Raw genomic sequence first — 27,603 nt, forward strand, 5'->3', positions numbered from 1 at the left:
CTGGGATCTGCCTGTGGTGCCCTGCGTTTATTTCGGGAAAGCTGGGCCCGGTGGGTGCTGTCTGAGGCAGCTATCTGGTCAAAGGCCTGCGGGGAGCCAGCAGATAGGGCGGGTTAACGTTTAACCCACGGGACTGTAAAGCAGCCGGGGCTGCTGAACCTTTGGAGTTTGATATGATGATTAGGGAATAACCGCAGTGACACGTCGCAAACTCCCCACAATCAAGGAGACCTCTTTCCCGGGGGGTGATCTCCAAAATTGCTCAGGTAGGCGGCTGCTCATGGCTCTGGGGTTTGGGGGAGTGGGACTGGCGGTGTGAAACGGGGCTGCTGGTGGGGTTGGGGAGGGGCAGCTCCATCGGGAGCTCCCACCCCAACAGTGCCCCAGCATCAGACTCTCACCCCGGAGCTGCCCCACACCAGCAGGGCAGGACTGAGGGGCCGGGACACCCTGGCAGGCCCCTCACAGCCCCACAGCCCTGGCTCTGAGCTTGGGATGAGCAGGGTGGGCACAGAAGGGCTCCTCTGGGGCCTCAGGGCGGTTTCTGCCTGGCAAAGCCATGGAAAGAGGGGGTTTTCTGCTTTTCCTCCTCTCCTGGAAAGCCAAGCCAGACAAAGCAGAGGGGGAGGAGGGATTTTCCCTGCCATAATTCAACCTGGATTTGTTAAAGCACAACTTTCTGGGGCTTAATCATTAGAGATCTTTCCAGCCGTCTCGGGATCCCTCCTTCTCTTTGCCAGAGACCGGTCTGCCTAGCGAAGGCAATCGCTGCTCCTAAAAACCCCTCTGTTTTCCCTAATCCCTTCCAACTAGCAGGGACAGTTTGTGCCCAGCACAGGATGCTCCTCCCAGGCTCTTTCTCTCGGTGCAATAGGAGTTTTGGGTGGCAGCAGGCAGGGGAGGAAGGATGGTTTCAAAGTGTCCTGCACATGGGGATGCAAATTAAGGAGGGAAGGAGGCTGGGCTCAGCATCACAGAGGGGCTTTCTGGGGCCATTTGTGTGCATTTGGTGACAGAGCTGCAAAAGCTGTGCCCAAGAGAAAAGGGATTCCAAAGGGAGAAGCTGATTCCCAAGCAAAAGGGGCTGAGCAAAAAATGCTTGCTCCAGGCTCATGTGCTGCAGTGCTTTCACACTGCTCCGAATTCCTCCTGCTTTCCTGCTAATACCTGTGAGTTCCCACTTCGTGTGCAGCCACCTGAGCTGGAGAACAACCCCCCACCCTGGGAAGCCCAGGGACAAAAGCCTCGTGCTGAGTTGCTCAATCGGACTCCGTCCCTCAGCGTGTCACCCCAGCAAGGAGCTGGGGCAGCTCACAAGGCTTCCAGTTTTGGGGAAGAGAATGAAGAATGCTTGGTGTTTATGGATGTGTAGAAAAGATTATATATTGCTTGGAGCCTGGAGGGAGGAAAAAAATCCTCAAAACGTTGGTAAGCTAGAGGAAAATGGTTTCTCTAGTGACCGATTTGGGTTATTAGGGGAAAGAGTGAATATCATTATCCAGTCTTGCCAGAGGTGGTTATTCTTCAGGAGAAGCAGTTGATCTGAGGGGGCACTCAAAACAGCCTCAGTTAGATGTGTCTAAGTGGCTCAGCACAGTCAGGTGTGCACTGATCCCGTGGGATAAACGGGGGTTCATTATGTCCTTCCTGGAACCAGGAACCAGCTTTCCCCAAAAAGGCTGCAGAGGGGCAGGCTCTGTCCTCAAACACTACCTGTGCTCCCCTCAGCAAAAATCCTGCCATGGGAGACAACCCTTGGCTGAGGAACGAGACTCTTCCAAACAACCCCAAAGTGAAGCAAAATTTTCCACATTTTTGGGGGTAAAAGCTTCTGGATTCCTCTCGCTCCCGGATGGATGGAGCAAAGTCAGTGGATGTGCTGTAGTAGGTGTGAGGAAGCCATGGAGAAGTGGTCATGGAGAGGTGAAGTGGTGGCATAATAGGTTTGTTTCTTGTTGACGTAGGGTTGCAAGGCATAAAAGGACCTTTTCTTGCCTTGGCACTTCCGAATTTTAGCAGAAACCTAACATAAATGAGAGTGGAGAGAGGAAAAGCAGACCCAGGGATATTCTGATTTCAGGTACAAGCAGAACCTTCCTTTTCTTGATGCTGTGACCATGATACCTTGGTGGTATTGTCAAAATTTCATCACAAATGGGGATGAAATAGGAAATACGGATAGTTTTTAGTCTTTAGATAGAAGTCCAAAGGTGTTAATTTCAATTTAAACTTCTGAACAAAATGCAACTTCACCCCCTTCTTTTTTTTTTTCCCCACATGGTGGCCGTTGTTAGTGATAATCCATTTTAAGGGCAAATCCCCAAAATTGGTTGAATTCCAGAACCATTATTTCTATGAAGTGTGGCTGGGTTGATCCTTTTTTTTTAAAGCACTGCTGAAGGCACTGCCTGAATTTCCTGCAGTCATTCATATTTTCCATCAGCAGCCACGGAAGGGGGGTTTCCCCCCTGTGAGGGTGGATTTGCTAATTGACTCCTGGCTCGGGGAACAAAGAAGGAGAGAAAGTAATCGTGTTTCCTCTGGGTGACAGGAATTCTCCTCCCTTAAGGTAAAAAAAATCTCCCAGCACACTGGCACTGCTGCAAGGACCGGGGCTGGTGCCTGGAATGAAGGGGAAAGGGCTGGAATGCCACCGGTTTCAGAAATAAAACATCCCCCCGTGATTTGTATCCTGGAAATAGTCTGGGTGCACTGATGGACACCAGGATGTGGCACCCGAGGACGTGGTTTGGTGGTGGGCCTGGCAGTGCTGGGTTAAATCATTGGACTCGATGACCTGAGAGGGCTTTTCCAACTTAAATGATTCTGTGATTCCATGATCTGGACCCTTGGGTGGCAGAGGTGGGAAAAGTGCCCTGTCCGAAAAAGTGTTTAGATGTCCTTGGGCCGAGGGAGGCAGGAGAGAAGGAGGGAGAGAAGAGCTTGGAAAATTGCAGGGTGGAAATCCTGTTTTCCTGGGCTTGGGATTTGTTGTGTTGGGATTCATGCCTCTTAAAAAAGAGGTGTTTGCTGTCTCCAGCCCGGAGAAACCCCACTGATAGGGGAAAGCGCTTTAGCTCATAAATGAGCTGTGAATGACGCTGGGCTGGTAATTACTAGGTGTGAATTAACTGCTCAGAGTGGGGCGACCAAACCTGGGCGGTGCCTGGGGCTGTCCACGCGTGTGTCCTCTGGAATCAGAGTGGGGGCTTGCAGGGGCTGGAGCTACCCTGGGGTGGGGGTCTCCAGCTGGACCCCACTTCCAGCAGGAATCCACAGCTCCAGGTGAGTCGGGGCATCCCTGAGGATGGGCATCCTGCAGCTCTTCCATGCGAGGGGCTGTCTCCTTGGGTCAGGCCGGGCCTTCTCCAAAGGCAGGGATGTGTGGAAGCACCGGGCACGGATTAAAGCCAGATCCTCGTTAACACCCCCCCCCCCACCCCCACCCATCAGAGTCCGGGTTTTGCAGCAGGCTGTGTTTAGGACTTCATCGCAACCTTGAATGCTCCCTAATTCCTTCAGCATATCCTGGAGTGCAGCAGTGTCTAGACATGCTGTTCTGGAGCCTGCAATCTTTGCAGGATGCCTTACGAGAAGAGCCCAGAGGAGCTCGGCTGTCTTATCTAATAAAGCAGAAGGCAGAGAGGGATATTGCTCCTGCTGGAAAAGCACCAGCCACGGAGATGCTCTGTTCCCATCCATCCGCCAGCCCCGAGGCTGGTGCTCGCTGCTCGGGGTGAAAGCATCCCCGGGAGGGAGGGAGACCTTCCTGGAAATCCCTCCTCCCTGCAGAAGAGGATGCGTGGCCTTAAAGGATCCACGAGCACGTGCATCCAGAGCAGCAGCCGAGCAGGCATCCAGCCTGGCAGTGCTCAAGTCCAGCTCTAAGGGCTCAGAGAGACCCCTCCGCCCACCCACCGAGAGCTGCAATTCCCGATGGAACCAGGATGCTCCAAAAGCAGGATATAAGGGGCCACACGTGCAGTGCGACAGAGCTTTCCCCTATAGGGTAGATATAGGGTGTCTCTGCCCAGGCAGGGGAGGGTGCAAAACCAGTCTGGATTTTAACCAGGGTTGTTTGGAACGCTCACTTTCTCCTTCTGAAGCAGCCTGGGAAAGGCTCCAAGTGGTTTCTGCACTATTAACAGTGTGCTAATCCTGCCCCGTGCCTGCTGAACGCCAGCTCCGGAGGAGGCAGCAGGCGCAGACACAGACACCACAAACATCGACAGGCTTTTGTTGCTGCCCTCAGAAGGGCGAAACAAACCAATAACTGGGCTCCAGCTGCTGCAGAAAACATTCGTTTGGGAATTAGAGACGGCAGGGAGCTGTGGCATTGGATAATCCATGTCCCAGCCCCTGCACGTTGGTACTAATTACAACACTGGAGAAGGGGAGAGCATGGGAAAAAAAAATCAGAAGAGCCTCACCAACCCCTGCATTAAACAGCCCCAAACCCTGGCATTGCAGAGGTGCCTCTTTTTCCAAGTATTTGAGTCACAGTCTCTGGATCTCGGTGTGGCAGAGCCCGAGTGACATGAGGCTGAGATCCCCCAAACACCCGGGCTCCGGCCCGTTTTTGGTGCTGGGAATAATCCATTTTAAATTGAAAGCAGCTGTTGAAGTCTTCCAGGGCACAAAGGCAGAGGAGCTCAGGGCAGGTAATGTTCAAAGGTACAGTGGGCTGCCCCAAGCCTTGGCTCCTCCCTTAGTGAACCTCAAAAGCAGCATGTGCTGCTGAAAGGGGTTGGTGTTCAAAGCTGGGTACTGGAAAAGGCTTTTCCTGTTACTTGCACAGAATCGTGACTCGCTCAGAAAATCAGCTGTAACCAGACAGACTGCACTTCCCTGCCTGCATTTCCTTACATGCAGTGCTCGCCTTATGTGCAGGGGATTGTTCAGGGCCTCCTCCTCAAAATCCGGCAGCAGCTCAGGGTGCAGGCACAGCAATCCGCCTTCCTTCCACCTTCCCACTGCTCTGGATTTCCCTTCTGCCCAGCATCCCCCCCAGCACCCTATCCCTCTGTGCTCCCAGGGTGCCCCATCCCCCTCTCCCCCAGGCCACCCCTCCCAGCCCCTTTTGGCCCTGTTTGCTCTCCAGGCAAGGCTGGGAGTTCCCACCTTTCCTTACCTCCACCTTTCCACATTAAAATGCGATTTTAGGCAATAACAACCATGTTGGATGACACGATTTAGCGTTTTCCTGCGTGAAGTCCTTGGTCCCACTGGCCTCCAGCGCTGGCTGCAAGGCGCTGAGGAGGGGACTGGGTTTGCTCTGGCTGCTGTTCAGCATCAGCCTGAGGCTTCAAGCTCAGCCTTGCACCTTACAGACCCTGTTTGTCTGCCTGGAGCACACAGATGGATTTTGGACAAGCTCGGAGCTCAGCATTCAGGAAAAACAGGGAATCACCAGTAGTGAATCCATCTTATAAATGTCCCTTTCCCCTGTGTGTAGCCCAAGTCAGATTCAGATTTCAGTTTTATGATGTTTTCAGCCCAAACCCAAACCAAAGCAAACAATCTTGAATCAGCCATGACCTGAAACTGCAGCTCTGATTCAAAATGTGTGAACCCAAGGTTGTTCCAGCCCTGAGCTGAGCTAAGATCTGAAGTTCTCCCATGTTCTTTATTTCTGAAAGTAAAAATTGGCCAAATTTGGAGCTAGGTCCTGCTTCTCACAGAGTGCTGGACATGGCTGGTACAAGGTTCCAGTGCCAGCATCACACGAGGCCTGAAGGACTCGTTGTTGTGTACTCAGTGCAGGATTAGGCATAATAATAATTATGTATTTTTTCCTCCTGAGACACCACCAAAAGGCTACAAATTCCCTCTGCACCTCCCCAGCATCAGACTGTGGATTTAAATGCTGCTTATTTCCATTCAGCAAGGGGAGTATTTCTGCTTTTTCCATGGTCTCTGCTGTTCTGTTTTGGGTTTATCTCCAAAATAACTGATTTAGGAAGAGCGACCCTGTAAACTTTCTCGGGAGGGTGGACTTTCTCCTCCCAGCCGTATTAATTGATTTAATTTATCTTAAATTTGATTGCAGTGAGCACCCCTAATTAACCTGATTTTTTGCTGATAATCACTCCCAATGGAATCAAATCACAAATCCGGGGATGGATTGACCGGCACACAGAAAGAAGCCGCCCTCCGTGCGTTAATTCAGCGAACGGGATATAATTTGATCCAGGTAGGAATTCACGGTCCCATCCTTTTGTGCAGTGCCCAGCTTCATCCTGAAGCTCCACCGGGGGCGTGAGCAGTGAATCCATGCTCCTGAATCACTCCTTGCTCGTTCCTTTTCCCTCTGTTTGTCTCTCACGCCCGTGCTGACCATCACTGCGTTGTCTTTCACGGAGCAGGATCTTATTCCTCCAGGAATTTGTTGCTTGATGGGAAATTATGATAAAGGTGGGGGAAGAGCAACCCTGAGCACTGCTAAATGTTGGGAAAGGTCGGGACTGGTGTCTCAAAGCCAAAGAGAACTCACTGAGCAAAGTTTCAGAGGAGGGATGAGGTGGGAAGTCCAGGCACGCCACCTCGTGTGCAGAGCCCTGCACAGGTACGTGGGAGGCAGGTGCCTCACCTGCCCCAAGGTTTGCTCCCAGTTTGGGCTCCAAGGTCCCCAGGATCCAAACTGCCCGTGGTTAGGGCAGGTGGAGCCTGGGTGTGACCTTCAACTCCCACCTGAGAAAGCCTTTCTTGACTAACACGATCAAAACGAGCTCAGCCTTGGAGAGCACAGGGCACTGCCATGACTGGCCTTGTGTCCTGGAAAAAGGAACTGGAAACTCGGGATTTTAGGCAGGTGCAGGCCATGAACTTTGCCTTGCTTTGCATGGCACTAGAGGGCACAACAGCCCCAAGCAAAACCTGAGATTCCTGGGAAAAAGCACATTCCAGGAGCAGGCCAGCAGCTGCGTTTGGTGCCCTTGAGGAGCCTTTCTGCTGTACCTGACCCGTAGGATAAGGGACTTCTCTGTGTCTTGGATTTACTGGGGCTTTCTTAGAGTCATAGGGGTTGGGAGGCTCCTTAAAGCCCTGCTCATTCCAGCCCCATGCCATGGGCAAGGACACCTTCCACTGGCCCAGGTTAATCCAAGCCCTGTCCAAGCTGGCCTTGGAATTATCCTGGTGTTCCGTTTTTCCTACTGTCACATCTGGCTATAGCTCACTCCTGAACCACAGATTTCAGCCCCCAATCCCCCACAGGCTTCAACAGCTTTCTCTTCTCTTTCTCTTCTTCTTTAACTCCTCTCTCTTCTTCTTTCCTTCTCCATTCCAACCTTGCTATTTTATCCTTTTCTCTTCCCCCCCTCCTAATTTCCCTGTGCCTTAGGGATCTTTCTTCCAACCTGTCTATGGGTGCCACCAAACATCTTCTTCCTCAGTGCACACCTGGCTCGTTCATCTTTGGGAAGTGGCTGATGTCCACTTGCCCTCCAGGCACCTTGTCAAGAAGGGTTTGTTGGGGTGTTGCCTTCCAGCCACTGCAACTTGAGGGAAGGCTTTATTTCGTGCTGTGCCCCCTCACGCACCAGCTCAGACATAAATTCAAGTGTCCCCAGGACTCCATCACTGCTGAAAACATTGGAAAACCAGGAATTAGCATGGATAATTCAGGGTGTGTTCTAGGCTCAAGAAAACTAAAAGGGTTTTTGGTATATTCCTATTTTCCCATAAGGATCCCTGTTTGTTTACGTTCCTCTTAAATCAGCTGTACAAGGCATTCGCTTGCCTAGAATAATCCTGGAGTGGGAAGTGACTAAAGAAATGGTCAGGGAGCCAAAAATGGAAAAATTAATGGAGCCACAGCTCTTCTGGGAGCAGGGAATCACTGTAGGGAGAGGGAAGGAGAGATGAGGGAGGGAAGGCAGGAAGGCAGGAAGGAAGGCAGGAAGGAAGGCAGGAAGGCAGGAAGGCAGGCAGGAAGGCAGGAAGGCAGGAAGGAAGGAAGGCAGGAAGGAAGGCAGGAAGGCAGGAAGGAAGGCAGGAAGGCAGGAAGGCAGGAAGGCAGGAAGGAAGGAAGGAAGGAAGGAAGGAAGGAAGGAAGGAAGGAAGGAAGGAAACCAAGAAATACAGGAAATATGATTAAAAATAGGAGAGGAGAACAGAGAGACACTCATCTAGCAAAGACATCCCAAAGAGGAAATACTGACTGGTCTTCACATCTTTGGCTATTATTTGGGGCCAAGATTTGCTCTGTGCCAGAAGGAACTCCTGTGTGGGCCCGTGTCATCCTTGGACTGGATGAAAATCAAGACAAACGATCAATTTGGCAAACATTCCATTACCCAGCCCACAGCTGACACACAGCCCACAGAGATTCCCCTCCCAGAGCCAGGAGGATTTCCATTTTCCAGGGAGTTACCTGTCTGCACTTGGACTTTGGAAGTATGCCAGCCTTGGCAGCGGGACACTGCGTTATCCCAGTGAATCCCTGAGGAGCTGATGGGAAGGAGGGTGTCTGCCTCAAGGGTCATTCCCAGAGAAGGGGTTGGTTTGATCCACGTTTAAAAACCGACAGCTGAACCTTTCTTTTCTTTTCTTTTCCTCCGTGGCAGGAAAATGGGCAGAGGAAATACGGGGGACCACCACCAGGCTGGGATGGCCCTCCACCGGAGAGGGGCTGTGAGATCTTCATCGGGAAGCTGCCCCGAGACCTCTTTGAGGATGAGCTTATCCCTCTCTGTGAAAAGGTGGGACGTGGTGGCAGCTGCTGAGTTAGTGATGGTCAGAGCTGCATTTCAGGGCTGACCTGAGCTGATTCCAGGGCCAGGCTGGGCAGGGCTTGGAGCAATCTGGTCAGTGGAAGGTGTCCCTGCCCATGCAACTGGAACTGGGTGTGCTTTAGGATCCCTCTCTAACCACTGCCCCCTTGCTGACAAATCGCTCTCACTTGGCAGATTGGCAAAATCTATGAGATGAGGATGATGATGGACTTCAATGGCAACAACAGGGGCTACGCCTTTGTGACCTTCTCCAATAAACAGGAGGCCAAGAATGCAATAAGGACACTCAATAATTATGAAATCAGGTAAGCATGGCAAACACCCTCACAGCAGCTTTAAATCACATGTATCTCTCTGTGTTGGCATGTAAAGGTATTTTTCCTGGCAGCCCAGAGCAAGGTTATTGAGATCCTTGAGTTTTGAGGGGAAGTCTCCTCCAGTCTCCCTGTGCAGGCACTGCTCAATAAAGTCAACATCTTTCACAGGAAATTTCTTCCTCACAAGAAAACAGCAAAAAAAAAATCTATCAGAACATCGGGAAAAAATATTCTGCTTTGGATCAAATTAACTTTCCCCTAACCAGTGCTGTTTATTATGTTCCCCTCAGGTTGTTTGTTGTTGATTTATTCTATTCACAGTCTCCCTCGTGACAGATTCTGTAGATATGTTCTGGGAGATGGAGCAATTGCAAAAGATGGTGAAATAGGATGGAAACCAACTGGCAAAACAGAGCCATTTCCTAATAGAAAGGAACAGAAAAAGCCCTCATGTTATTGACTAAAAATTGGGAACAAAACACCCAGCAATCAACAACAGATGGGCCCATCAGTATGTGTTGGTTGGATTTCAACCACACGAAATGTTTTTTGCCAGTTCAAAGTGGGATGAGTTGATGCCTTTGGTTTATCCCAAAAGGTTTTTAAGCAATCTGGTAATTGCACCGCTTTCATTTTTGCTTTTAAGAAAAATAGATGGGTGGTGAACTGCTTTGAGCAGCTCACAGGACACACAGAGGGCTTGGAGATGTCATTTGCAGCAGAGGTTGGAAGATCTTAGGGATCAGGCTTCATCCACCTCCAGCTCCTCCACTTCCTTCCCTGGTTCCAAAGACTCCTCTAAAGAGGTTTTGAACTTCTCCAGACCTGTAAGAGATAGTTTGACCCCATAGTGGTGAATAAAGGAAGTTTTTGCTTTGGGGTCTTCACAACAGCTGGCATCAGCAAGTCCCCAAATGGTGCCTCTCCATGACAAGGGGTTTTCTTTCCCCAGAACCTCAGTCAGGAGGTGAGCGGGAAGCCACAAGCTGCTGGTGAACACAAGAAGCCCTGGCTTACACTGGTGACAACACAGGGACCTGGGGTGGTGGGTGCAGTTGCCTGGTGGCAGCAAAAGGGAGAATCACTGGAAGGAAAAGCAAAATTTGGCTTTGGTTTCTCCCTCAAACCCTTCATTTCAGCTGCACTGCCTGACTTTGATGCCAGATTTAGCAGAGTGGCAGCTTTTGCACTGAGCAAGGGCACTGGAATATCCCAAAGATCGGCTGGCACCGAAGCCTTGTGTTTGGCCTTGTGTTTTGGGCCAGAAGAGGGGCTTTGCCTTAACCTTCCCCTCTCTTGGCTCCTGACGAAGCAGCTCTGTTGTTCCAGGAACGGGAGGCTGCTGGGGGTGTGTGCCAGCGTGGACAACTGCCGCCTGTTCGTGGGGGGCATCCCCAAAACCAAGAAGAGGGAGGAAATCCTGGCAGAGATGAAGAAGGTCACGGAGGGCGTCGTGGACGTCATCGTCTACCCCAGCGCAGCCGACAAAACCAAGAACAGGGGGTTTGCTTTCGTGGAGTACGAGAGCCACCGGGCAGCAGCCATGGCCAGGAGGAAGCTGCTCCCAGGTCAGCAGATGGGGGGAAGGGTGGCTTCAACTCAGGGGTCACCTCGTGCTGTGGTGACAACGTCTCCAGGGGAGCCAGCAATCCAAGGAAGTGAACGTGGCTGAGTTTTCTGCCCTCAGAGAGCAGTTTTCTGCCAGAGACACCCAGAGCCAGGAGGTTCCCCAACACAGCACGGGGTGCAGGGGGTGGGATTCGCTGCAGCTCCTGCTGCAGCACCACGCTGATGATCTGTGCTCATCATCAGGAGCGCTTTTTAAAAATTTTTTTATTGAAAATCCAGCCAGATGGATTTAGCTGCATGTAGCCATTCAGCTCTGCTGTGGAGCTTGCTTTGTCCTGTGCTTGTCTTGGGTTAAACACAAAACACAGCCTCAGTTATGGCCCCTCGGGGAGAATCACTCAGGAAGGCATCTGAGAGCCAATTCAGGCTGGAGAATGGACTGAAAATAGATATTTTGGCAAAAAAAGCTTGGAGTGAGGAATTGCTTTAGAAGAAATCTCTGAAATTCAGCACTGGGGGACAGCCAAAGAGCGTTGTGAGGGACAGAGGGGTTTAGCCGGTATTAGGTGAGGAAGTCACTTAACTTGAAGTGCATTTGCAGGGATTTCACCAATTTGCTCTGGCTTTCTTATGCTCCTGCACTGCCTTGTTGAGCACAGCTCACTTGCTGGTGAAAGCATCCAGCAAACCTCGGGGTTTGAGACTTGTTCATAACCACCAACCTTCTTTCACCTGTTTTCTACAACAGCCCATGAAGTATCCTGCACAACTGAAATGCTTTTTTTTCTTTTTTCTTACGGTGAAAAAAAGGAAACATGATTTTGAGCAATGAATTTGCTTTGCTATTGGGAGATATCTCATGCTGACAACTTTTCCTTTTATTCTGCATTTTCTGCTTCAGTTTAAGCATCTCCCTGATGGTGGGAGCACATTCTGTGCTTCAGCACGACTATTCCATGGATTTTATGAGGAAAAGGAAGGCGGGAACAGGCAGAGCACTTAAAATCCTGAGCAAAGACAGTGAGATAGATGGAAGGAACTCAGAGCCCTGAGCAGACATGTGCAATGCGTGAGGGATTTCCAAGTTAGGGACATCTCAGTAAACAATTCAGGGAATTCCAAAGGTGTGAGCAGGAGCAAGGGTCTTCTGATGTCTCAAGCACACGGCAGGAACCGGAAAAAATTTCCAGGGCGGAGCCAAATGTGTCTCCAGCTGATGAGAGATTGAATATCATTATCAAGATGCTTCCTTTAAACCTGAACCTCGCTGCTCTTCGATGGAGCTCTGTAGAGGAAATGCTCAAAAATGGCGAGTTTTTATAAAAAATTCAATTTTGTCCCATCTCCTGGCTAAACAACAGGGTGGAGATAGCCTGGGTCTCAGCAAGAGGCACCAAGCTTAGCTCCTTGCTGCAGCTCAGCCAGGTCATTATGTACACCCTTGGACTGAAAACAGCAATTGAGAAAGGGGCACAGACCCGTGAGCAGCCCTGCCTTTATCTCTGTCACTGACAGCTCAGATCTGTGCAGTGCTGAGAGCTGAGCAGCAGCTCAGCCTCGCTCCACAAATCCCAGCTCATTCACGAGGGATTCCGAGGGAACAGCACTTTCCATTTAGTTTGATCATTTACACTTCCAGTAAGCCTCCAAATTCTATCCTCACCCTCTCGTTTTGGAGCTCGACCCATTCTTGAATAGGTTGTCTGAGCAGAGATGCCTTTTTAGATGTTTTGCAGGATTTTCTTTGTCTCCTCAGCTGCAAATGAGTGGTTTAGGTCACTTAAAGAATCACCAGCAAGGCCCGAGCCAAAAGCAGGTTTAATATAAATTTGTGAGGGCACAAAAGGGTTTGATGGCAAGGGTCACTCTAATACCCATTATACAGATAAAGCAGACAAAGAAAAATCAGATTAAAGCAATTTAGAATGATTCACGTGGAGACCAGGGAGGCAAAAGGGTGAGGAGGGAAAAAATAAGGGACTTAAAGGGTTGAGTCCCGACAGAATAAATCCCCTTGCCAAACTCAGCCTCAGACTGGCTCAACAGTTTAGGTCTAAATAGTTTATTATTCATAACAATATCTAATCATGGTTTATCATTCATAACAATATCTAATCAACTCAACACTAGCAGCTCTTAATGAACTGACTAATTTGACACCTCTAAAGCGATTCAGTAGAATTTTCTGTAAGTGCCACAGAACCATAAATCTGACTTAACCAAAATTTAGGTCCATGACACATCTAAAATGGCAGCCTCAGTAATACACATGCCTGCAGACAGAAGGAAATATGGACCTGTGAAAATTCCCCTGGAGTTCAGTGAAAGTCTCCCATCAGGTGCCTTTGAATCTGGAGCTGAGCCTCGAGGAGTGGGGACACCAGCCCGACTCCATCATCAGCATTCAGCAATGGGATTTACTTGCTCTTTTCCTTCCCTGCCCCTCAGCAGCTCAGGCCAGTGCACACACAGCCCCTGGGTTTACCCTCCACACCCACACCCTGGTTTATGCCCCGGGACTTTTTGTGTCCCTCCTTTCTCCTGCTGCAGCTTCAGCCGAACGAATTCAAGCACACACAGAGACATCCTTGCTTTTGCTACTTTATTTCATCCCGCTGGCACTTCAGGATCCCTGTTCTGGTATCATGGGAATGAAACTTTGGGGGCCAGAGGAATTTTTATGACTGCATTAAAACAGCTCCCTTTAGGGAGCACTCCAGGGAATGCAGGCTTTAAGTGAATTATTCCATATTTTCACTTCTTTCAGTTCTGGAGGCTCCCCAGGTATTTGCAGGAGGACATTCCAAGTGTGACCATCTGCTTTTGGGAGGGAGCTGATGCAGCAGCAGTGCTTTGGGCTGGGAAGGCTTTTTTTTGTCTCATTTGTAGAATTGGGCCTGTTGTGCTGTGCAATAGAGCGTGAGCAGGAGGAGAGGAAGCAGAGCCCCCAGCACTGACCCTGCCCGTTCCCTTGCAGGAAGGATCCAGCTGTGGGGACACCCCATCGCTGTGGACTGGGCAGAGCCGGAGGTGGAGGTGGATGAGGACACCATGTCCTCAGTGAAAATCCTCTACGTGAGGAACCTCATGCTCTCCACCACCGAGGAGACCATAGAGAAGGAGTTCAACAACATCAAACCAGGTAGGAGCCCACGGGTGCCGTGCCTCCTAAATAGGTGCTGCAAACGGAAATATTTCTGCGTTCCTGAAACGCCAAAAGAGATAAAAATAGCTGTTTGTCTGCTGTGAAATGCCACAAAAACTGTCATCAGGCTGAAGGCTCCCACCCAAAATGCCATCCCCTTAAGGGCTGCTTAATTCCCAGCGACAGCCACCACGAAGGAGGATGGCTGGCAGCTGGAAGAGACCCAAATTGCTGCATGGGGATGCCCTGTGCCATCCAAATGCTTTGGACTCATTCAGTCTTTCTTGGAAAGAGTTGGTGAAGCAGCTGGGTGACTTCAGCATTCTTCTGTGGCAAGGGATGGTGATAAAAGTGGAGTGCTTTAACACAAATCCTTTTTATCTGATCTATCTAAATTCTGAATGCATTTTCATACATCCCCCCCAGTCCTCGTGTAAATTGGTGAATAATTAGTGTTTTACATCTAATTCAATATTCCTTTGTGGCATACCTTACATGCGCTTAGGGTGAGATTTTTCAAAAAAAGCAAGGAGATTAGTTGGGAATAAAAATCCTGCTGGCTTTGAAAGGAGATTTTACTTCTGAGTTGCTCCAGCTTTAGGAAATTCCACCCAAAACCAACAAAGTAAAAATAACCCATTTCTGCAGCTCTGCAAGCCATGCAGTCCATTAGGCATTAGGGACTGATGCTTGGCAATGTGAAATCTCCTTTCATCTCATTCCTGTTAACTTCCTTCCATTAATTTTTTAAAATACACTGCAGAGCTTCATTTTTCTTCCACTAACGTCTCATTTCTGCCCTGCACGTGCCTTTTTCTGGACTAGGCTGCAAGGCAAAGGTCTTCATGAGATTTCCTTGTGTCCTTCTGGCATTTCTGGCTCATACCTTTAGCCACCATCAAGTTGTTGCAAACCCCATTTTACCCCTGAGTTAAATTTATGTTATCCCACTCTCTGAACTGTTTCCTTCTTTTATTTACCCAGTTTTGCTCCCGAGCTTTGAACAAGCTCACACTCCCCAGAAACACATTTGTGGCCTTTAGACACTTTGGTAACAGTCATCTGCTTTGCTCCTGAGAAGTTTTCCACTACAACAACAGAAGTTCTGCATCTTCTTTCATTTTCCCTTTATCATTTCAGTGTTCCTGTTGGAATTTTTTAATTTTTTTTTTTTTAATGGACAGCTTTTATTTTGGTGGCTGAAATAAGGAATGGGTGCATTAGAGCAGCAAAACTTTCAGCTTTGGGGAGAGAGAATGCAGTTAAAGTTCCAGTGAGAACAAAAAAAGCAGCAAGGATCTGAAATGATTTATTGCCCTGCCTTGGTTCTCTGCCTCACTCATCGAGCCACATTTCAGCTCCACTTGCCTGAAATTACCTTGGATCCAGGGCATTAAGAAGCTGTTTTGACATCAACAAGTCATCCAATAAAAAATGATCCAGAGGTCTCCATGCCACAGCAATTGCCACATCCCTGAGGGTTCCACAGACAGGACCAGGAATGCTGCTTGGGCTCCACAAGCTGGGCTCTAGTACGAGTATCAGCCCTTAAATCTGTGCCAAATTCACAGCCTGATGACTTCTGTAGAGCTGTCTCACTGGAAAGCCCTGCCCTTGCTCCCTGGGGATCCCAACAAAATTCCTCCTGCTCCCCGCAGGAAGACTGTGCTCTCCCGGTGTGCTGGATGGACAGTGCTCCCCCTGTGATATCCCATGGATGGGCTCACCTTGGAGCTGACCCACGGCTGGGTACCACATCGCTTTGCCCAGCAGAGGCAGAAGCAGGGAAGAGCAGAATTTTTGGCTCAGGATTGGTGTCCTGGAACGCTCTCCAGGAGGCAGAAGGGGGATATTCAAAGCGCAGCAAGTTCGTTAAAGCTTCCACAAAGCATCAGCATGTAACTCCCAGAACTTCAGGCTTGGAAAATCACCCTCTGTCCCTGAAGGACACAAAGTGCTGCTTTACCATCCCTGTGTCGTTCCAAGACGTGCAGCCTGCTCGGGTTATAGGCTGGGACAGGCTCATTTTGCCTTCTGCAGCTCCTAATGACTCCCCCCGAACACCAAAGAAATTCATTTTCTTCTGCATTTTTCTAAGTGCGTGCTTTTTGTGGCAACATGACATTTCCCTGTGCACCTGTTCAGCTTTAGGAGGTAAGAAGCCAACAGAAGGGTTGTTCAGCATCCCTTAGCTGCATTTCCAAAGGATATTTTAGGGATTTTACAGGAGGCTGGGCTGGTTGATATTGTGCTTCCCAAGCCACAGGAGCAGAGAAGATGAAGAATTAAAGAAATGGCTGAAGGCTGTGGCCATGGGGAACAGGACTGGTGGGGTTATTCTGGGGACAGACTCCTCAGTGCAGAGTTCCTGGCAGCAGAGCAGCTGGCAAGGGAGAGGGAAAACCGTGGAGGATGGACTTAGAAAAGAAGAACAAGAAGCCATTTACATTTGAATTTCTTCGGGTAAATTTGGTGCAGGAAAGATTCAGGCTGGAAGAAAGAGTCTCCAGCCCAAGCCTGCTCCCAGCAGGGCCAACCCTCAGCTGCAGAGTCTGACTGGGGCCATTTCCAGGTGAATTGGGGCACCCAGGGAAGCCCCACTGACACTGGAAAGGCTGTTTCCTAGGGAAAGCCTGTTTCTTGGGGAGAGAGCTGCTGCCCCATCAGTCCCAGCCCATCCCAGTGCCCTGGGCTGCTCTGTCCTGGGCAGGGCTGGCTGTTCATTCTTCCTGAGCTGGTGTTTAAGAGAAAAGCCTTCTCATGGTATGGCAGAAGCATCAGCATCCCTGCAGCTGCCTCCAATGCATGTACAAAAGCAGGGAGATGGGGATCACATGGGGATGTTCCCACAGCTGGTGCATGGTCTGTCACAGAACGGAGATGCAAGACCAAAAGTGGTGTCCAACAGAAAGGTTTGGACAGGAGAAAACCTCTCCAGTTTAATGGGAAACTTACTGGTGTCTGATCCCAAAACCTTCTAGTTTGCCTTGAAATGCTACAACCTCTCTATATTGATTTTCCTGTGGAATATACATCCAAAGAGGTAAGGGGACACTGACCTCTTTTTCTTCTACTCTTGCTCAGCCTTTGCTCTCCGGGGGCTCACAACAGAACTGCTCTTTCAGGTCTCTGTTTTCTGACTAATCCCCATTTCCCACTAATATTTCAATGTTTTCCACAGGTGCAGTGGAGAGAGTAAAGAAAATTAGAGATTACGCCTTTGTGCACTTTAATAAAAGAGAACACGCAGTGGAGGCCATGAAAGCCTTGAATGGGAAGGTAACGCTGCTGTAAATGTTAGTTTCTGGGGCTTGGGTGCAGTATTTTATACAAAGCCACCTGCTTTATTAGCTCCATACCCTCCCAGAGGTGTTATCCCGATTTTCTCTTTGCTGGTTGCTTTTATGCTCCTGAATTTGTTTTTCAGCAGCTCTGTTGTACACAAATGATTCATTTTGGCTCCTTGTATTTGTGCTAAGTGTTTGCCCGGCTCTAGCTCACTGCTCAGACAGAAAAAAAGCAGGAAAAGCTGAAAGAAGAGCTAGGAAAGGAGGGGTTGCAATCCCCCCTGGCTCACACTCACATCCTTGTTCCAGACTGCCAACAAAAACACTGGCAGGGCAGCGTGTGAATAGCAAACTGGGACAAACGAGGTCAGCCCAAACATCTGCTCCAAACTGAGATGAGGATTTGCAAGGAGGCTGCTGAATTTAGCCCTTCTCGCACTGCATGTAATTCACTGTAGAGCCAGAGCTGTTCCCAAAGAGGTGTTAACCCCACTCCTATTTTTAGTGCCACTGCTGTTCTTGGGAGCACGCGGAATCTCGCCGGCTTACGAGCTGCTTTGCGGGGAAGCGAAGCCTTTTGAAGGCTTTGCTGAAGGAGCCTCTCCCAGCTGGGGCCAGGGCTGGGCGCTCTCAGGTTAAACTTTCACCCAGCCAGTGCCGCCTTCCACCCCTATGAGGGAGATCTGGGGCTTTTTCGGGGTGGTTTCCTCCATCTTCCCATCCCATTAGGGCGTGGGGGCAGTTGCTCCACAGGTGGGATTTCCATCGAGCGCTTTGGCCACTTACCCCTGTGCTTGTGCCGTGCTCTCTCCCCGCCGCGAAGGTGCTGGACGGGTCCCCGATCGAGGTGACGCTGGCCAAGCCGGTGGACAAGGACAGCTACGTGAGGTACACGCGCGGCACGGGCGGCAGGGCGCCGGTGCTGCAGGGGGACTACACCTACACCCTGGGCCACCTGTACGACCCCGCCGCCGCCTACCTGGGCGCCCCAGTCTTCTACGCACCCCAGGCCTACGCGGCCATCCCCAACCTGCACTTCCCCACTGCCAAGGGGCTCGGCACCAGGAGCATCCTCCGGCCCCCCTCCATCCGAGGTAATTCCCCTCGCGCCGACGCTCGGCCGAGCATCCCCTCCAGGGAGCCAGCGGCTGCTCCCAGGCGTGTGCCGGTGACATTGGCTTTGCCCCAGCCCCTGGATCCCTCCCAGAAAGGGATGGAAAACACGGGGTTTAGGCTCTGTCTTTCCTAAAGGCAATATTCCAGCTGAAAAAAAATAACCATTGTCCTGGAGAGAACTTCCAGGTTTCTCTCAGTCCAGTGTAAATAACCCACGAATCCTCCTGGTTTTGCCCCAGCAGGGAAGACCAATTAAAACACTTTTCCTTTCCCCCCTTCAGAGCCAGCTCCCACAACCAGCTGTCACCACCACCACTGTGTTTCCTCTTTGCTTTGAAGGTTGCAGGGAAAATTTTACCAGTCCTGGTGTTTTCTGGCCCAAAGCTATGGAGTTTCCCAAGGAGGGCATGTTGACCTGCTGTGGTGTAGGGAAGCAGCGCTGAAATCAAGCAAGCCATTGTGTGCTCTGGGAGGTGGAGGCCTGTTTTGGGGGATTGTTAACTTTAATAATAATTAATTCAATTAATTCAATCTATGAATAAAAGAGTATTTCTGGAAACTCTTGGGTCAACATGCCTGGGGCCAAATCAAATCCCCACACTCAGGCACCCCCAAATTAAACGTCAATGCAGACATCATTTGGTACGTGCAGGCATAAGTTTGGGGCTAGCAAAGAAATAACTTTGTCATATGATCTTCCTTACAAAGATGATGCCTTGTGTCCCCAGGCCCAGTCCCACAGCAGGCTGGGACCCTGTGTGGCACCCTGGTAGGCCTGGCAAGGATCATGGTGGCCAGTTTTTCTCCCTTCACCAGGAAGGAGACAAGGCAGCAGGAATATCCCTTGTTGCTCAGGTTTTTCCCCACACAGGTGAACCAGCTCCTCTGAAGGTTGCATTAGGAAAGGAGAGGATGTGATAACCCCCCACCCGTCTCTTGCCTCATTTTCTCCCCCAGACTCCCAAGTAGGGTTCCCTGAGGAAAAAATGGAAGCGTAATGGGGGACAACCAAAAAGGATTTTTGTTCATATAGGGATGAAATTGTGTAAGCCACGAATTCAAGAAGGTGAAATTACACTGGTGGGTAACAAAAGATGCCAGCTGTTCCCTCTCTGCCTTCCAGCTACAAAGCTGGGTAAAAAGCTGTCCTGAAATAAAAACTGCCCAGAGAAGATGGAAAATGGGCAGAAAGAAGCAGTTTCTCCCCAAAACCCCTCACCTATCCAAGAACAGGTGTCAGTGTCGAACCTGTGTTACTCCACCACCAGGCTGTGGAGCCTCCTGCCCGCCTGCTTCCCAATCCCAGCAAGCGGGGCTAACTTTTCCATTTCAGCAAGAATCAGGGTCCTTTTTCCCGTGATTTGATTCAGTTTAATGCCTTCTTACATTCCTAGAAATTTACATGAATGTACCTGTAGGGGCTGCAGGCGTCCGAGGCCTGGGAGGCCGCGGCTACCTGGCGTACCCGGGCCTGGGGCGCGGATACCACCTCAAGGGAGACAAGAGGGGAGAGGAAAAGCTCTACGACCTCCTGCCAGGCATGGAGCTCACCCCCATGAACCACGTCACGCTAAAGCCCCAAGGGATCAAACTCGCCCCTCAGGTACGTGCCCCAGAAGGAGCGTCCATGGCCCAAGGGTTGTGTTGGGAAAACGGGCCCCTCGTTGAATCTGCGCCAGGGCCCGGTAAATAAATCCATCCTTGTGTCTCAAAGGACATGAAAAAATGAGCAGTAGCGGTTGCATCTTGCAATATCCACCTGCCTTGCCCACTCTCATGGAATCATGGAATGGTTGGGGTCGGAGGAGACCTTTAGGGTCATCACTGGCCTCGGAGGAGAGTTGTCATAAACGCCTTAATCCAGTTCTGGCTGTTGCGCCATAAAAGCACTGCGGGTAAAGGAATTCCCACCCACGATGGGTTTGATACAAAAAATGCATCACCTCGGGCTTCACCAAGGGACAGTGCACATGTATAGAAAAATAGTGCACATTTGCAAATTTTTTATGGGGAAAGAGGTGTTGACATAACCCAGCCTAGCGCAGAGACCCTGCTGGCTCAGGGGGGCTTTGCATTTGGTTGTGCATGTTGATGCAGATGGATGGATGAGGGCTGAGGGGAAATCCAGAATAAATTCTCTGAGTTTCTGAATGTCCAGCTCTGACAGTAGCTCTTTTCCCCTTACATTGTCCAGAGCAACGCGAGAAACCAACTCCACCCTGGCTTTTGGAGCCTTTTAACATTTCAATTGCCACAGCATCCAGTTTGCCAAAGTTTATGAAAACATCCATGTTTTCTCCCAGAAAACTGGGTAGTGGGATTTTTTTCCCTCCTGCAGAAGTCCCCTTACTCTATTTTGTCAGAGAATCACAGAATCACAGAATGGTTTGGGTTGGAAGGGACCTTAAAGCTCACCCAGTTCCAACTCATGCCATGGGCTGGGACACCTTCCACTAGAGGTGTGAAATCCCTGGAATGGTTCTGCAGGGCCTTAGGGCAGGTGAAATTCATTTTTTTAAAACCGAGCTATAAAGGAGTTGGGACAGCAGGGAACGAGTGTTGGCACAGTGAGAAAATGAACCATCGTAATTGAGAACTGAACTACATGATGAAGCATTTCACACTGCAAGACGCTCAGCTGCAGCTGGAGCTGTGGTGGCAAAATTAAAAGCAGCACTGAGGTTTTGATTTTACATTTTAATTTTAAATCCATTGAAGCCTAAGCTGTAAATGAGGTAGACCACAGCAAGACTTCAGGGTGACCTCATTGTGGCCTTCCAGTGCCTGAAGGGGCTGCAAGAAAGATGGAGAGAGACTTATGGAGAGAGACTTTGCAAGGGCCTGGAGTGACAGGACACAGGGAATGGCTTCCCAGTGCCAGAGGGCAGGGATAGATGGGATATTGGGAAGGAATTCCTCCCTGGGAGGGTGGGCAGGCCCTGGCACAGGTTTTTCAGAGAAGCTGTGGCTGCCCCTGGATCCCTGGAAGTGTCCAAGGCCAGGTCAGAGCAACCTGGTTTAATGGAAGGTGTCCAAACCCAGCTGGGACAGCACACAGGGAGTGGGTTAAAAACCCTGGCATCCAAAGCCAAAGCAGGAGTGTTTCTGGACAGTAATTCCCAATTACCAGGGGATCAGCTGTGCTAAGGCTGAGGGCAACGTGGTTCAGCCTTTCAAAAGCTGCAATCGCCTGTTGAAGCCCATGGAATTAATTGGATGGAAACACATCCTTTTTTCTTTTTAAAAAGAAGCCTATTTGGACTTGTCATGCTCTGTAACCCACTAAGCCAGGGAGGGAGCAGAGCAGAGAAGATGAATGCAACCCGAGTTTCTTTAGTCCTCTGAAACAGAAGTCCATGAGACAGAGTTCCTGAGGAGGATTCAAAGAAAACCACACTGAAATAATCCAGCCAGCAAAAGGACACAGATGCCCAGTTGAACAGGGAATAATTTCAGGAATTAGACGGATCTTGAAGTATAAAGCGTTTAGATGAGTCTTACACTTCAAGGTGGATTCAGTATCCTGCCCACCACTCATTTTGTATTTTTTGCTAAGCTTTGAGGAACCTGCCAGGACTCCCTGAAAGCCCTCTGAGGGAAGGCAGCTGCTCAGCACAGGAGCTGGAGCTGGGTGAGGAGGCTTCTGCACAGCAATTAACCCCAGCAGAAATCCCTTTTTTTTTTCCCTTCTAGATCTTAGAAGAAATCTGCCAGAAAAACAACTGGGGACAGCCTGTGTACCAGCTGCACTCTGCCATTGGCCAGGATCAAAGACAGCTCTTCCTCTACAAAATCACCATCCCTGCCCTTGCCAGCCAGAACCCCACCATGTATGTCATTTTTGGAAGGTTTCTGAGGCTTAGGCTTTATTTTTTTAAATTCTCTTTTAGCTAACAGGTGTCCTCAAGGTCACAATTGCACAGGTCTCCATTTCCTTTTATTTTAAGAAATATTTATTAAGTATACTTTAGAATATTGATTAAATGGGCAGATTTATATATTATATATGTTTGTATAATTATATATATAAATACTTCTTAAAAAAAAGTATAGGGAGAAAAATCTCCACAAACCATAATTAACTGCTGACTGCCGTGCTTGGTGCTCTCTCTGCTGGTGCAAACACTACAGAAAGCCAGACACAATCAGGCAAAAGGGTGCTTTTTCTGTACAAAACTAAAACAAATGGTAGCCCTTGTGGGGAAATTAAGGAACATGCTGATATTTCAGCTCCAAATATGATTCTAAACATTTCTGACCTAAACCACTGTTTTCTGGGTATTGTAAAGAAAAAACCCAGCCTGGGTATTGTAAAGAAAAAGTGCAGCAGGGGTTGTTTTTGGATTGCAAAAGCACAACAAACTCTGCAAGGACGTCGTGTCCAAACCAAGAGCCGGGGTCGATAACCTCGGCGAGGAACCAGACTGCTCGGGGAGGAGCAGCCCTGTTAATGCACCAGCACAGGGAAGCAATGCTTCCATTTGCTGAGCGGGATGGTGCCAGCTCTGAGTGGATCACAGCATCTCGCAGGAAAGCCCTGGGGAAAGCAAAGCCAGCTCACTTTGTGCTGTCCTCACAGACACCCCTTCACGCCGCCCAAGCTCAGCGCCTACATCGATGAGGCCAAGACCTACGCGGCAGAGTACACCCTGCAGACCCTGGGCATCCCCGTGGAGGGGGCAGAGGTGCCACCTGCAGCGCCACCTTTTCCAGGTATGGGCAGGTCTGTACAGCAAAGGGATGCTGCCATGTCGTTTTGCCTGCTGCTTCCTTGTGGGTGTGAAGAATGAAGCAGGTTTTGGCCACCGAGGGCCAGCCTGGTTGTGCTCCCACAGAGTGGCTCGTGTTACTTGTGTGTCTGGCATCTTTATAGGAGAATTCCAGACTGGTTTGGGTTGGAAGAGACCCTAAAAGTCATGTAATTCCACCCCCTTCCATGGGCAGGGACAGCTTCCACTCCAAGCTCCAAGCCCCATCCAAGCCCCATCCAAGCCCCTGGCACTTCCAGGGATCCAGGGGCAGCCACAGCTTCTCTGGGCACCCTGTGCCCGTTTATTGCCTATAAAGGATTTTATCTCTATCCCAGGACTGCCCAGATTTTTGTGTCCATGCCCCAGAGCAACTTAGGCTGGGAGCACTGGGTTGCGGGGCTCTGCTCCAACCCCAACCCCTCAGGTCAGTGCCCCAGGTGGGACTGTGTCCAGGGGAGTTGGAGCAGTGTCCAAGGGCAGGGAATGCCGATATCCAGAGGCCCATCCTGGCTCCACACCTCCCCTCCACTCCTCCCAGTTTGTGAATGCCTCCTTCAACTGGGAGCCCCAGAAACTACGCAGGATGCAAAGCTGGCATCCCCAGTGCCACATCTGGGCTGAGTCCCCTCCCTGGCCCTGATGCCACTGGGGTGGAGGAGATCCTCCTCCCTGCAAGGATGCATGGCTGATGAATTCACGGGCCCTCCGTCCTCCCCCAGCACCCCCAGCTCATCCTGAACCAACACAGTTTCATCTGCCAAAAAATGACGCAGCCATGAAGGTTTGGATGTGATCCCAGCTCTCACACCCCCGTGGAAGGTTTTTCTCCCAGTTTGAGAATTCATACTCACTAGCTCTTGCAACAGCCCGAAACTGCTTGGGAAATCATGGAAAACACAGGAATTACACTTGCTGTGCTCTCCAGCATGACGGTAGCTCCGATGGAGAGGCAGCACCACGTGCCAAGCTGCACATGAGAAACGCATTAGTCAGTACTACTGAGTTGTTTGGAGTGTCTCAAGGATGGACTAAAAAAAATGAAAAATAAAAAAATCTATCCGGCTTCCTGCCACAGGAGTCCGCAAAAGCCACAGAAAAATCAATTTGTCTGGGCTTGTGCAGCTTCCGCAGCGTGGAAACCAAATGGGCTCTTTATTGAATCCAGCCCCCACTTACTGCTTAATTAGCATCTCTCCTTTTCTTTCATCCACCCTTATTTATTTGTCTCGGGAGCTTGGCAAATGGACATGCACTGAAGTTGCTGCTTGCAGCACGCACTGGTCCTTGGTCAGGGCTTGCTAAGCTCAGCTCAGGCTGTGCCCAGGTCGCAGCTCATTTCTCTCCTGATGGTGGCAGATGTGCCTTAAGTCCCAGATTTCTCAACTCCTGCTTGAAACGTTGCACCTGGCTTTGCTGGTGCAAAGAAAATACTCTGGACAACCACAATATTCAAATTGTAAGGAATTCCTCATGTTTTTCCCCAAAGTGACACCTCTGGCGAGGCAACGTGTGCTCCCTGTCACCCGGTCTTTCCATTCCCCCACCCAGAGGACCTTGGCTCTGGCTGACCTTGAGCTGATCCCATTGCCCACCTGGTCAGACAGGATCCTGGGAGATGCAGTTTGGCAGCAGAGCCTGGTCCAACAGATCCGATGGATAGCCCAGCTGCTCTTCCCAAATTTAGGCTTTGTCTTGACTCCTGATTCTTTTACAACAAAACACTGCGGTCTGGTTGACGAGCTGCTATGGCCTGCCTTCAGAGGAGCCAGCCCCAAATGATGCTGCTTTCCCAGTGATTCATTCTCAAACAGCAACGCTTACATCTTCCCATGGAAAATCTGGAAGTGTTGAAACCACATTTTCCATTAGAAACTGATGGGAAAAAACCAAAAAATCCTGTCTACTAAATATTTTCTCCCTGCTGTTGCCTTGAGGGGGTTTCCCTACCATGGCTGTCCTAAACTGTCTGTATGTTGGCTGTGAAGGGATCAGAGGGGATCTTCTCCATGAATCCTGCCCAAATCTCCCTTATTTTAGGTTGTTTCCTTGCCCTCCTCATGCCATACGGGGGGGGGGACATGTCCAGAGCACCATTAGCTCAGAAATAACCAAAACCTGAGGAAAAAAATATTCAACAGAGAGGGGCGTGTTTCTAGCACTGTGCTTAACAAATCAGGGGTGAGGAAATGCTTTCATTTTCCTGTGAATCATTTAATTTATTTACATTATTCCCACTAACAAACTCACTGCTGCCCGAGTCATTCCCATCAAAAGTTGTCCCATCAAAACTTTCCAGGCGACGGCGAGCTTGGAACGGATTTTCACTGGGAATAGACAAGTCACTGATCCGTGGCTTTTCCTTCTCTTTTTTTCCTTCAGGATACACCATTGCTAACGCAGCTGCCACTGTCACAGCCACTCAGCTCAAGCAGGCAGTGACAATGGGACAAGATTTGGCCACGTACGCCACCTATGAAGCCTATCCTGCCTTCGCTGTCGCCACACGGAGCGACGGCTACGGAGCCTTTTAACCAAATTCCCTAAAACCCAGCACAGGAAGAAAGGAAAAGCAAACCAATCTGAGTCTGGTAATTCTTACACCCTCATGATTTTAAGCTAATCTGTGGCCTAAGGTTAATTTTAGTCGGAGTTTCAGTCTTGTATGTCTTTAGGTTTGTTAACGGGATTATTAAGGGGGGGGTAGGGGGGAGGAGAAATTAGAAAAAATCATGCAAAAATCAGATTTTCACACTGGAAAGCAAAAGCTCAGCCCAGGAAACGAGAGGTTCTCAGGTGTATATGTATATTTATATATCTATATATTTATACACCTATTGTGTGTGTGTTTACAAGCAACAACATGTGCTGAAAACAGCTGGTCCCGTGGCTGTTGTGACCAGGACTGGGGAAGATGGGGTGGCCCAGCAAACCCCTCCGTGGATCAGGAATTCTCCTCCATCCATCCAGCCCAAAGCTTCCCTGGCCAGGCAGAGCAGAGGTGCCCCTTGGCCACTCAGGTTTGGCCTCTCCCTGCCCCTGATCCCCCCGTGCCACCAGCACGGGGCATCTCAAGGCTCTTTGAAATTCCTCCTGGCACAGGCGAGGCAAAAAACCATTTATCCTAAACATTTCTGCCCGGCCTCAGAGGCTAATTTTTAACAGGTTTCCATGCTAATTTTATTTTTAAAGCAGGGCACAAGAATTCAGCAGAGTTTTCCCTCTTATTTTGCTCCCTCCCAGCCATATCCAAAAATCAGCCAATCCCGGTGTATTTCTGTGCATTTCCCATCGAATGGCACATTCGCTGAAAAATAGGGAAACTTTCATGCCTGAGGAGCAGAAAAGTGCTATTCATTAAGGCCAATTCTCTACTTAATTAGAGCATGAGAGCTCACAGCCATGGCCCAGTAATAGCAGGCACCTTGAATAAAATTCTATCCAAAGAACATTTTCCCAGGTTGGAAAGAGCCCTGCACATTAAATCAAGGCTGCTGCCTGCTCTGATTCCAGCAAAAATTAATGTAGTGGAAGAGGGTTCACACCAGCAGTAAAGGCACCTCTTGTTTTGGAGAGCAGCAGAGTTGGTGTTGTGTTTGAACCCTGTGGGGATGCTGGGACCACCCTTTGGTGTGCAGCAGGGGGGTATTACCCATTTATTTTTGCCACAGGATCGAGGCAGGGGTAATGATGGAGATACAGGAGGAATCCAGTGCTGGATAACTACAGCATTAATCCTCTGTCATAAATCCTCTGCAGTGATGCACACTAAGAAAAACCTGAATTTCTTCAGTCTAGGACCAAAAAAACCCTTTTGGGAGGAAGAATTTGCAGCTGGGTCGACAACACCCAGCAGATCCAGCGCCAGATTTTTCACCTGGTCTAGCTGCTGTGATGTGGCAGAGCAAAAGCCATTGCCAGGGGAGCTTTTCCTGTGCATGGCCTGAGCTGTGCAAAGCACAAGGGTCTGTGCCAAGGTGGTGGCTGCAGGAGCCCAGTGTTTCCTCTCCTGACTCGATTTCCCCCGGAGTGGAACAAACCCCATAAGCTGTACAGTCTGAGGTCCTGTTAGACCCCTCCTATTTATGAAGTAGCTCATTAGGGTGACCCTAAAGGTATTACAAGCCCTCTGTGGCTGCTGCTGACCATGTTTGGCTTTGCAGCAAAGGACAAACCCGGTCCCAGAGGGCCAAATAACCGAGAGTGTTATGGATTTCGTGGCTTTGTTTTTTTTTTTCTCTTCTGTCTCTGTCTTTAAGTGGTGTTTGCCAACGAGGAATGTAGCCAGGAGTGTCTCTCAAACCGTTGGCAGGAAGTGTTTCTCACTTTCCACGTTCAGTAAGTTTAGTCTGCTTTTTCAGCTATTTATATAAGTTCAGAAAGATGTCAAAGCAAAGGGCAAGAAGCAGTATTAAAAATGTGTGCATGAAGCACTTATTTTTGTACGAGTAGTACAAGGTTTGTATAGAGTTTTAACACTGTGAAGTGTAACGAAAAATCACAATTTCCATTTACTGGAGGACAATCGTGTGTGTTTAAAGGGAATGAAGGGAAAAATGGCATCTCAATCATCCGTTACAAATTAGAACCAGGACTAAATTCTGTGAAGCAAGTCTGTGATTTTAGAGTAATCCGAGGACATTCACTGGACTTTGAAATACCATTAAAACTTTTTAAACACAAGCC

The 27,603-nt window shown here is 49.6% G+C and overlaps 1 protein-coding gene across 3 annotated transcripts; it reads left to right on the top strand.

The window, feature by feature from the left end:
- Nucleotides 1-180: 180 nt before the first annotated feature.
- A1CF (APOBEC1 complementation factor) lies at nt 181-27,600 on the top strand. Of its 3 annotated transcripts, none has more exons than XM_069018845.1 (12): nt 181-266; nt 6,050-6,193; nt 8,568-8,702; nt 8,910-9,040; nt 10,382-10,620; nt 13,599-13,763; nt 16,948-17,045; nt 17,877-18,147; nt 19,564-19,772; nt 21,863-21,999; nt 22,749-22,882; nt 25,300-27,600. In XM_069018845.1, the coding sequence occupies exons 2-12, from the start codon at nt 6,095-6,097 to the stop codon at nt 25,449-25,451; spliced, it is 1,770 nt and encodes a 589-aa protein (XP_068874946.1). In that variant the 5' UTR covers nt 181-266; nt 6,050-6,094; the 3' UTR covers nt 25,452-27,600. The 3 variants fall into 3 exon arrangements, with proteins under 3 accessions (XP_068874946.1, XP_068874948.1, XP_068874949.1); XM_069018847.1 differs by having other exon boundaries at nt 19,588-19,772; XM_069018848.1 differs by lacking the exon at nt 6,050-6,193.
- The last annotated feature ends 3 nt before the right edge of the window (nt 27,601-27,603 follow it).

The sequence above is a fragment of the Aphelocoma coerulescens genome, chromosome 6 (assembly GCF_041296385.1).
Source record: "Aphelocoma coerulescens isolate FSJ_1873_10779 chromosome 6, UR_Acoe_1.0, whole genome shotgun sequence".
NCBI classification, from domain to species: Eukaryota; Metazoa; Chordata; class Aves; order Passeriformes; family Corvidae; genus Aphelocoma; species Aphelocoma coerulescens.

What these genes read in the sequence shown, in the direction of transcription:
- A1CF (XM_069018845.1), top strand. Translation starts at nt 6,095, where the DNA reads ATGGAATCAAATCACAAATCCGGGGATGGATTGACCGGCACACAGAAA. An exon ending in CTCAATAATTATGAAATCAG is followed by an intron (nt 9,041 to 10,381) that starts GTAAGCATGGCA and finishes CTGTTGTTCCAG; the next exon opens with GAACGGGAGGCTGCTGGGGG. An exon ending in GGATCAAACTCGCCCCTCAG is followed by an intron (nt 19,773 to 21,862) that starts GTACGTGCCCCA and finishes TTTCCCTTCTAG; the next exon opens with ATCTTAGAAGAAATCTGCCA.